The 11,592-nt window shown below is 39.4% G+C and overlaps 1 protein-coding gene across 1 annotated transcript in view; it reads left to right on the top strand.

Moving 5' to 3' along the window:
• The window catches only part of LOC138029959 (interferon-induced protein 44-like), an 8,118-nt gene extending 2,315 nt beyond the window's left edge, over positions 1-5,803 (top strand). Inside the window, exons 2-6 of the mRNA XM_068877801.1 lie at positions 323-716; positions 2,634-2,814; positions 3,626-3,822; positions 4,403-4,678; positions 5,298-5,803. Of these exons, the coding sequence (XP_068733902.1) occupies positions 323-716; positions 2,634-2,814; positions 3,626-3,822; positions 4,403-4,678; positions 5,298-5,521 (1,272 nt within the window). The 3' untranslated portion in view covers positions 5,522-5,803. The remainder of the gene's footprint in view (positions 1-322; positions 717-2,633; positions 2,815-3,625; positions 3,823-4,402; positions 4,679-5,297) is intronic.
• The last annotated feature ends 5,789 nt before the right edge of the window (positions 5,804-11,592 follow it).

Raw genomic sequence — 11,592 nt, 5'->3', positions numbered from 1 at the left:
GCTGACACTTTTTTTGCAGGGCCGTTGCACATGAGTTTCAGCTAAAAGGCGGCTTCAGGCTAATCCCATTCAAGCCTGGATTTTTTCGGGCCCAGTCCTTTGCAACTGCATAGGTTGCTCATCTTTCTAACTTTCATTTTTTCCCATTCCGCAGTTGAAATACATAAAATTTCATTTGTTCTAAAATCATTGAAACAAAAAAAATTCCCGTTGTACCAGCCGAAAGGCTCTCATAAAAAAACAGTTCAAGGTGGCATTAATTGCAATGCTTCCTTTGGAATTCACAGTTTTTGACTTTACAGCAAGAGGTTTTTTTTTACAGGTTCATAAAACAGTGGATAACACAGATCGAAATGCCGGTTCAGAGGGTGAGAGACAGGCGAGAGAAGAGAATGAGAAAAGAGTAAGGGATCTAGAGAATCAGTTAGCGAAACAACGTGAACAAGCGCTACTGGACGCGCAGCAACGGGCGAGGTGTGAGGACGAAAGCGAAAGAAAAAGACTGGATGAACAAAAACGCAAACGAGAAGAAGAGGAGAAAAAGATGAAAGAGGAGAAGGAATTTCTGGAACTTCAAAAGGCCTTGATCAGTTACGACTTTAAGGAGCGACCGAGGATCAAGAAAGAAAGCTTCCGAGATCTCGATGTGAGTGATATTGATTTGGTGCGTATCGCCCTGATAGGACCTACAGGCTCTGGAAAGACCAGCTTTGTTGGTAAGCAGAGTATCCATAGTAACTTATTACAGTATAATAAAACGAATTTATACTCTTTAAATTGCACGTCCATAAGACTAAGTCCAAACATTTATTTTTTTGATATGAAAAGTTTTCCCTTCAAGCAGAGGTCTCGTCTCTTTTTGCCTTTGCTGGGCTGATGATTACAGGAAAAGTGACCTCTGTCATGAGTCGAAATTCACTTTGATCCAACCGCTGTCCACAACCATGGACGGCACTTTTCAAACCGAGTGCTCCATGTTATGTTTTGCTAACCGTGACTTGAGCCGGCTGTGTCGCGCGCATTCGTTTACAGTAGTTCCGCTGTTGTTAAGTGAGCCCACACAACATGAAGTATCACGTGAGTATTTGTGCAAATATCACATGGTTTAAGCAATAGAGGACTTTGTCCGTATTTACATAGCCTCATCTAAACACGAGGGAGAGTTGGGAGAATTTGAGACACTTCTGAAAATCCGAAAGCAGCCGAGGGTTAACATAACTGTGGATAATTATCCCATCTCCCCAAGTGTTTAGATGAGGCTGTGTAAACACGGAAAAAAGTCCTGTATTGCTTTTATAAATTACTTCTCAAACACAATTCGACAAATGAAGGAAAATGCTGTTTTTTTTTTACTTCTTGATTGAAAAGAATTTCTTGATACCCGCTCATATTACCTACCAGCCACTCAAAATGCACGTCTGAAAACACATAACCAATCAAAACTCATGTAATGTCACAGCTGTATCAACATACTCTCATCTAAACACAGCTATTGACCAATGAGACTGCGCGTACTATTCTAATTATTTTATAAATGGGCTTCGATCCCTTGCTTATCAGGTTAGTAAATTTTGATACTCTCTACCCAATGATATTAAGATAATTCCAGAATAAGTGAAATTCAAGTCCGCTTTTACTTATCTAGAATTGATTGTGATACCTTCTGTGGTTGATTTTATTACGACTTTTTTTCTTTTTAGAGCGGTTTTCAATTGAGTGTCGAAAGTAATTAGCGAATTGCTTTGGTTTTGCATTACTTCACTCAAATTCTTCACTCAGTGATTGGTTCAAAGTTCTCGCGCCGCTTTTTCAACCAATCAGAAGTGAAAGCAAAACCAATCGTGGCTCGCGCATGCACATTTTCCCGCGCTTTGTGTCGGCTGCGTGTAATTACTTCGAGGTTTTGATTGTTTATTGGATTGTCTCCTTCCTTCTTGATTGGGTAAAGTAAGTTTTGGTTTTACCACACTCGATTGAAACTTGCTCTATTCCTTTTCATTACGAATTATATTTATTATTTGGTACAGTCACTGATCTCGTTTTCAGGTCTCTGTCTCCAGGAGAAGGAAATAAGAGAGACCCTATGCGCGTGTTCAAGTCGCGATGTGGAAAAAGTGTCGCGAGATTTTCGAGCCAATCATCACTCTCGACACTCAATTGAAATGGGTTCTAATGCATCACTCGAGTCTCTGTAAATTTTGTGAGATCAATTTTGGGGATCTTTATTAATTGAAGAAAAAACATTGTTTTTTCTCTCTCTCTCTCGTAGCATCCTCTGCGAGAAGTCTTTAAGACTTTAGATAATCGACGGTTGCGTACGAATATTTTTTACATAAGGGCTATTCACGAGAAAGGATGGGTGAAATGTTTTCGGCTTGTTTTAGTTTTGTGAGCGACCTTCAGGCACTGCTGCAATAGCTCGAATGCACATAAATTCAAAAGTAAAAGACCTTTAACTCATTAAGGAAGAATGACTAACAAAAGATAATAGACTGCCTGGCAGTATTATTTTAAGGAAATTCAAGTGAAATCTTTATTCGGTTCTAATGCATCACTCGAGTTTCTTCCAAAAGTATATGCTAACCTTTGTTATTACAGTTAATACATGTACTCTTGTTCATTATTTGTATAAGCTACCGTTCAACAAGCGCTCAAACGAAATCCCTCAGCGTTTGAGCAAGGAACAGGAAAAGAGGGCACTATTTACCTCGAGGAATACGCTGTTCATGAGCATGTGAGAATTGTTGATACCAGAGGCTTTTTTCAATGCGACGAAAAGCTGTTCGATGAATGTCTCAACATCATGACAGGAAGGTATTTAAGAATATCCTTTTTTTATCTACAAAATTATATTCATCAAATGAAGCTATTCATAAGCTTCGATCGTCCCGAATTGAAATTCGTCCTGCTTTGTTTTTTCGTCCAAAATTCTCTGGACCATTCAGCTCCCGCTTTCTCTTTTCGTGTGTTGGGTATTGACTTGCAGAGCTCATGCGAGCCGAAAGAGCGACCAATTATTCAACGGCTGCGTTTGAATGAGCCAAGATAAGCCCTTGTTTGCCCCTGTCCAGCTATTAGAGAGCTTTCGATTCTAGGACGAGGACGAGGACGAGTACGAGATTTGACTGCCCATTTTTAGCGAAAATACGTAGAAGATTCATAACCCGGACGATTAATCTTACACTTTGTTAGCAGTGTAGGTTGCTCAGGTATTCTTACTACTGGTAGCTGAGCCTTTTTGCAGATCGAAAAATGCCAAAACTGCTACCGTGTTGTTGACTTGTTTTGACACGACGACATTTTTGCAAAACCTCGTACTAAAATGACGGTATCACGTTTTCCCGCCAAAATGAGGCTGGTTTGCGCGCGCACTGTTGTTGTATGAGAAAATCTCGTACTCTTAGTCGTTCTCGTCCTAGAATCTAAAGCTCAGACTCTATTTTAAATTCCATGACAACATATAGGTTTTAATGATGGGTTTCTAGTTAAGATCAACTGACCCGGGTTGAATTGAACAACGCAATGACGGACGATAATGTTGATGTTTTAGCCAGGGCTTAGTCCTAGTTCTCGGGTAACCCAGCATATTTCTAAATGGGTTTTTACTCCTTTCTTTCTCTCTAAGAATACGCCCAGGTGAGGAAATCAAACGGGAATACGAGCAGGAGAAAGGTGGAGACGCAAAACAACAGCCCTTAAGGAAAACTGCAGAGCTCGCAAAGTTTGCTCATGCTGTGCTATTTGTGGTGAAAGCCAATGATCCTCGTTTGAAAGATTACATGGATAAGTTAAAGAAGATTCGAAACCACTTTAGAGAGGAAGGTAAGGGGAAAATTTTCTATGCCTTTTATTAACCTTGTCAATCGACCGGCTTTTCACTGTCTACTGGTTGATTGAGGGATCGCGTTACTTCAAATCCGGCAATCCAATAGGATCCTTAATGATCTGAGTAGTTAAGTGATGGCTTGGTAACGACATCTGCAAATGGTTAGATTTTGTAGTTTATCTGGATAAGGCACGAGATTCTCGGCCTTTTTGGTTAGTACATAATAACTGGCTGGGTTAGTGACTGTGACTGTGTGACGGGATCAACTTATCGCCCGTTTTTATACAAAGAGACGCATAATGAGTCTGGGCGACTTTGAGCGTTATGCGGCGTTTTTAGTTAAAAAACGCTATTGAAAATAAATCAACGGATTGAGGTAGCCTAAACACGGAGAAAGATTGTGCAGTAAACAGTAGTAAGGGTTTTTGAACATCTAACTAGAGTCAACCACGAAGCGAAGAAAAGGAAAAGCTACAACACTCAACCAGGGCCATGAGTGAGAAAGCGCTCGTTAGCATAATTCTAGCTCTGCCTGAGTTTTCCTTAAACATAACATGGTTTCGATTTCCTTCTTAGGTTACTCTCCAGTGACAGTGATAACCTACTTGGACAAGATAAAAGGCGAGGACCAGAAAGAAGATGCTTTCGATCACGCATCGAAGGCGATTGGCAGTGCAAGTCAGAGAACCTACTTTATTGCAAATTACACAGACAAGCAGAAAGAAACGTCGTTGACTGCGGAGCGAACTGCTCTTGATGTATTGGAATATTCTCTGATGTCAGCTGAGAGCTTCATACAAATTCGGAAGCAAAGAGAGAAAAATCAGATGGAAAGAAATGTTGAAGCTGGAGGTAAGTGTAATCCTCAGAATTGTGTCGACGACCGCATCCGTACCCCAGAGGCTGCGATACTTTGGATGATGCAAAGAGTAACGGTCTCTGGCCGGTTCCAGACTACATGCAATCAAAATTAGAGTTCAGCACTGGCAACCATCTTTGTTTTGAAAATTTCTGAGATTGTGCAGAAGGACCAAGAGTTCGTGTCCAATTAATCTCGCCTACATGGAACGAGAATGAGTTTGGCGTAAACATTCTGGTTTACTTATTGAGGCACACATGCGCCAGGAACGACGCAGAGTTAACTATAGATAAAGATAATAGACTTATGAAACCAATTCGAAAATCACGTGCATGAATTCCTTGAAAAGCATATTTGGTATTGACCGCGCAAATGACTTATTTTTTCTCGTGAGTGATTTAGACTACTAACAGCAGCCTCTCATTCTCTAAGTCAGACGGAAGGTGCAAAAGAGGGGCTGTTTGTCGCCTATAATGAATTTAGACAAAGAGCACTTTGAGTATCTTTGAGGTGTGATTTAAGCCTCAATTTATGTGGATCAGAATATCAGTCTCATCTTGAAGCTCAAATATGAACCAACACACTTAATCGTAGTGATCTCGTCGTCCTTAGGTGCTAGTAGCGGTGTGGAGAAATTGGAGCAGTTCTTTGCCCGTCTAAAAATGAAGCACAAATGGAATGACCAAGGAAAAGTTAAGGAAGTTCTGTCGATCCTGCGCAAGAACGAGATTAACACAGTAAAAGCTCTCAAGGATATGTGGGAAGATGTGAAGCCGGAGCTGCCCCTGTCCATTGGCATGAAGCGATGTATGGAGGAGGAGATTAGTAACATTTAAAACAAGTGTTGAGCAGCTATTCGAAACACGAAAATGCAGTATAGTATTTAGTTACTAGGTGATGAATTTCATAAAATGTTACGTTCAAGGCATCATATAAAGAAGTCCTGATATTTTCATTTAACAGCCTTTCATTGGCCAAATATTTTCCAGTAAAAGTGGATTATCTTGTGTAAAGTTCGGTAATATCACACTTACCGCAACAGTAGCATAAATAAAAATCATTTCCTGAAAAAAAGATTCGAGGGGATAAAAGTAATTAAAAACTGAAATTTGAACAAATGTGATTTCTTTACATTGCGCAGTGTAGGTGTGGTCAGTGACAGTGCCGGAACACGTAGCTTGGATAATAAGAGAGAAATCACAGTGCAAAAGCCACAGTTTTCCGCTACCTCGATCGATAATGCTACGTAGCCGGGATAGAAGCCAAGGGAGAGGTCCTGGGAACGAGGTTGGGAATCGTGGCTCGTGGATTTTACCTAGTACAAGCTACTCCAAACCTTAATCGTACGCAGATCAGGCATTAACGCTCGCTTTAAGTGGTTTTCGCCGAAGTTTAGTGGAAAGGTGTCCATATTGGAAGCGCAACGAGGAGAGAATTTGGGCAAGTGGACGAGAGGCAGTTAGGACCGGGGACGAAAAAACGGCGTATTTTTCTCCTCCCCTCCAGCCTCCCATCTTGCTTTTTTTTTTAACCCATCATCGAATTTTTAGCTCGCCCCAGCGCTCTTTCATTTTCCTCGTCCAAGATAAGCGAGGCATTGGACCCGTCCACACTAATACGTTTTCGAAAACCTCCGGGTCCCTGAAAACGGATAAAAAGATCTGCGTCCACTCTAGCGACTGAAAACGGAGATCTCAAGATGCGTTTTTGTTACCAGGCTACGCTCGGACGATTTCTTTGTCCTAGTGCACGTGCTTCAATAGCGACAGCAAAACTATCAGTACGTTTTGGCGCCAAAAGTGAGGCATGCTCACGATTAGACGTCAAGCGTATTCGAAAATCTCCGTTTTCGCCGTCCACACTAGAACGATAGACCTCCGTTTTCAAATTTCTCCACTTTCAAAGCGCATTCGAAAACCTCCGTTTTCGTGGACCTCCGTTTTTGAAAACGCCCGTTTTCGATCATTTTAGTGTGGACGGTCATATAAAAACGGAGGTTTTCGGAAACGGATTAGTGTGGGCGGGCCCTTAAATCGCTTTCGAAATACGATCGCTCTGCAGGGTAATTTTTGTGCTTACGGGCTAGCCCGTAATGCACAATGTCATCGGGGTTGTCTGTCTGAGTGAGTGAGTGAGTGAGTGTAAGATCGCGTGCGTGAATCACTAAACTAATGAGGTCTTTATTCATTTTGAACAATTGATGTCCATTTTACAGTTATTCTGTTTGCGGCCTACTTGTTGCCTTTTTCTTTCGTAATTTTCCTTATGAAAAGAGAAATTTTAGAGAATTGACGGCAAAATTTCGACAATCGCATGATAATTTGATTGGCAAACCTGTTGGGGAAGCCGGTAGGAATTGCGCGGAAAAAGCAGCCTTTGGAGTCAAAATGCCCATAAAACCTCTCCAATGAGCGTTCATGTTGATATTCCAGTAAGAAGTCTGATATTTTCGAATTTCGAAACATTTGTAGAAATCTCATCAGTTGTCATCAAAGGCAACTTTCTCTCCGAAACTTGCCGACGCGATGTGCATATATCAATTGACCATTCGTTTTGTTTTGCTGAATGTAAATTTCTCATAGGTAGAGGTAAATTTCGCGGGCTGGCATATTGAAAGTTGCTGAGATGCGCAAACAAACTTATTTTGATAACTAGTTGAAGTAAAACGACATCAGAATGAGTTTTTAGGCAAGGTAACTTTATACTTTGACATGTGCCAATAGACGGGATATGCGTATTTTTGGCATGTCAAGATCGAGATGTTTAATCAATGCCGAAATTTTGCAGAAATTTAAAATATAAATCCCTGACGCGTAGAAGCAAACTTCATTTTAGATGAAAATTCTTTGTAGACTGAAAGTTACTGAGATGGTAAAAGAACTTGAATTTGAAATTTTGGTAGCTAACTAAAACCAAGACCAACTAACATCAGAAAGGTCACGAAATTACCGTTAAATAATTTTCCGGGAAAAATAGTGTGATTTATCCAAGCCAAAAAATTTTCGCGGAAAAATCGCGATGCTATCAAACTGACAAACGTATTAAACCTTGAGATTCTTGAGTGAAAAAAATAAACTAGACGCTTCATGAGCGTACACTGGGTTGCCTGTGGGTACGAAGGGACTGAGTTGGGTGGTATTAAGACGGAATCCACCAGAAGCTCGAGTAACAAGTGGACAAAAACCTAGTACCAAGATTATAAACATCTTATTGCAAACTTCTGTACGACTGTTTTAAATATCTTCTGAAAAAAGATCATTTCTAGCAACACCAAACGTCAAAAACAACTGTTTAACTTCGTAAGAAACACTTGAAAGTACTGGTGAAATGAAACTGATGATGAACAATTTCACAATTTCTCTGAACGTTGAAAATTAATTTTTCTCGTTCCCATGGGAAATTGTTTTCGGTGTTATTTCAGGTAAATATTTATATCTTTAGCTTTCAGGAAATGTAAAAAGGACTGTGAAATACTTAAAATTATTCTGGTACCAGATTTTTGTCCTCTGAAAACTGAAATTGCTCGATTTTCTATCAGATTTCGTCTTAAACTGCAGCGTTCCAGGCAATTTTTTTCAAGTCGGGGGTTATTAAGACCATTTAAGGGGTCTCCCAGAAGTCGTACCAGCAGAGGCCCTTTGGTTCACACGTTCATACGACGAAACAAATCCTTTTCTGAGGTTAAAAACCTGGCTACCGGCCTATTAATCATTTGTCAGAAAGAAGAAATTCCTGTCATCTTTAGAAAAAATAGACACGCATTGCTTACGTGTGGTACTGAAGTAACACAGCGCTTTATTCCATATTGTCAACTGAGCTGCGTTTTGTCTTCCAGGAGATTCAAGTTGTCTTTGCGTAATATGTAGGTCTAACAGTAAACGATAATTTCAACGTTCAGAGAAATTGTGAAATTGTTCATCATCAGTATCATTTCACCAGTACTTTCAAGTGTTTCTTACGAAGTTAAACAGTTGTTTTTGACAAGGAAAGGTTACGTTTATACAAAGGTTGGCCGTGTAGCACTTATATTTTTAACCAGAGTTAACTGAATAGAGTGTAATGTGAAGTGCTCGATTTCTATCCCATATGAACCATGTGTGCGTCCGGCCGGGTTAGTATCTGGATGGGCTACCTAAAAAACATACCACTCTGTAACAGAAGCATAACACTGAAAATTCTATTTTAACGCTATCAAATGCGAACCAAGCCGGGTACAGACTTAATGAGCTTGCTTTATGCAAAACAAATATTGATGCAAAAGTAAATTAATATTGATACACAGTTTTTAGGAAGAGCAGAAGGACGTTTTTAGGACGGTCGATCGAGAATAAAATATTTTGCCATCAGTAACAAAATTTACGACGTGAAAACAACATTAATTTTGAACCACGAATATAAAAAGTTACCATCAGCGAAAAACATTTTGGGAGATTTTTGCTAAGTTGAATTTTGTTATTGTACTTTTGGCTGTACCGAGTAAATAGCAAAATCGAAAGTTACATCGAATTTAGCGGGCGCCGTGATCAAGTTACCGCGGCGTGTTTACTCGCGAAACAGTGAAGCATCTGTGTCAAATGATGGCAAGATACCGGATTTTTTTTTGTTAGTTTTCTTTTCTTTCAAGTGCTATAAAGTTTGACAAGAAATGTGCGAATTCAACACAAAGATCACAATCGCCCAACTCTTGAGGTTGACCATTGTTTCGGCAAAGTCAAAAATTTACTCTCCAAGACGAGGTTATTTATCACCAGGTAATTAACCCGTTTTGGGAATAGTAGTTACTTTATTATTCATCAGCGTCACAATTTTTTGCCGATTTTGGGGCTCATTTTGTTGAAACTCAAGCACGCTTCCAACAGACCTGAATTCAGGAGTTTGGCAGTCCAAAATCTTGAATTCAGGATTTTGGCAGTCCAAAATAGTGAATTCAGAATTTTGGTAATCCAAATCATGAATTCAGGATTTTGGAAACTTAACTCTAACTCTACGACATAACTCTATGAAAATAACTCTAACAATTGCTGTCCCCTTGCTGTGAGAGGCACAAAACCCTTCCTATTTCAATTGCGTGCACACAATCGGTGTCACAAAGCATGTGCAACTAGAAGCTCCAAAACGCTTACACTGGGTTGCTTGTGGTACGCATTACACAAAAAAAGAAGTCACTGAATTGGGTGGTATTGAACTGCAGCGTTCCAGTTAATTTTTTCAAGTGGGGCGTCATTAAGACCATTTGAGGGGTCACCCACATGTCGCGCCAGCAGAGGCCCTTTGGCTCACACGTTTAATTATTTTGTAATGTCCTGTCCCATTTTGAGGTCTTTTAGTTTTTTAAGCTTTGGTAATAAATTCAGCTTAAAGATAACAAAACACGCTCTTGAGTAAAATTCACTCGTTTCTTCTTTAAATAAATAGTCTACGAAAAACTAACTGCAAATTGCTCTGACGGACGTTTTCCAGCATGTCTTGCAGTTGCACCAAGCAAACGTTTATTGCACACACTAAAGGGGCGTACACACGACAGAGGAAAAATGGCACGCGCCCGACAAAAACTGGAACGGTTCCAACAGTTTTTACAAAGAAACAGTGAACTTTTATCCGTTCCGCGACGGGTCCATAGGCGCCTATTTAACTCTGAATCGAATGCTCATCGAAAGATTAATGACAATCGATCCTAAAAACACGAAAATTTCTGAATAAACGGAAGTTTTGTCAAAAGGAAGAAATTGATCTCGTGCTAGGCAACCATAAAGGTATCACAACGTGATACAACGTGATCACCTTGTGTCAACTGAATGAACTACGGGAAAGAATGTTAATCGTTTGTCGTTTTCAGAGTAAAACAACGTACTTTTTAGCCAAGAAACTTCCGTCGTTGGTGTTTTAATTTTGTTGTAATATTTAACTGAATATTTAGATTTCATCTGTCGGGTCAGGAAGCCTTCTTTGTCGGGTTCCTGAGAAACGTATCTATTTTGACTTCGGGGTGAACTATTTACACAATCAAGAGGTTGAGTGGCCATGCAATTGAAAATCTAAACATGCATGAGATACAAAAACAGACTTGCGAATTATCGCAAATCACAATGCTGACAAGCACAAAAGCAGAAGAAATGGTTAAGTAAATATGAAGTTTGTTACTATCTCAATGTTTTTGTGTTAGAGTAAAGGGATATATTGTCACGCAAATGATGTAATTTCATGACACTCAAAATTCGCAAAAAGCGTTTGTTTCATGTAAACAATCTTCACACTAGCAAGTCGTAGCAATAAATTGGATTAACCAGGAAGTTAAAGAAATATTGTTGGCTTCCCAAATAAATTTTATCTTACACTACAATGACAAAATCATTTGTCAGAGAAATAAAATTCCTGTCTCCTCGCGTATCACATTTCAACGCACTTATGCAAATTCACCGCGATTCCCGCGAAATTTTTCTTCTTTCAAATACATTGTATTAGCAAAAATACTATTTCTCGTCAAGTGTTGCATCTTTTATGTTCAAATAACCGCTAAAAATAAAGATTTTTTAACACTCTATCCGTAGATATTTTTTCATAATTTAATATTTTCACAACAATCAAATCACAAAAATAGCAACGCACGCAACAAATTTAGTCGCATGTACCTCTTCGTCGAATTCTAATGCTTAACACAGGGATTTTTAGTTATTGTGAAAATCTTTCTCTATTCGTTAGCAATCATCCTTTCAAATTTCAGAGAAATCGACCGATCCGCGAATATTTTACGAGTTTTTTTCAATGGGATGTCAAAAGGCCAAGTGGATATTATGCATACTAGGGGAAGTTCGGGCGATCAAGAAGCTTTTTCTATGCAAAAAGTAGGTTCTGGAGGTAATTTTGAGAGTGGAAATCAAGTTTACGCCGCATGGTATATTTTTATTTA

This window comes from Montipora capricornis, chromosome 13 (genome assembly GCF_036669925.1).
Source record: "Montipora capricornis isolate CH-2021 chromosome 13, ASM3666992v2, whole genome shotgun sequence".
Classification (NCBI taxonomy): Eukaryota; Metazoa; Cnidaria; class Anthozoa; order Scleractinia; family Acroporidae; genus Montipora; species Montipora capricornis.
The sequence above is the reverse complement of the archived record's forward strand: the minus strand, read 5'-3'. Positions and strand labels throughout refer to the sequence as shown.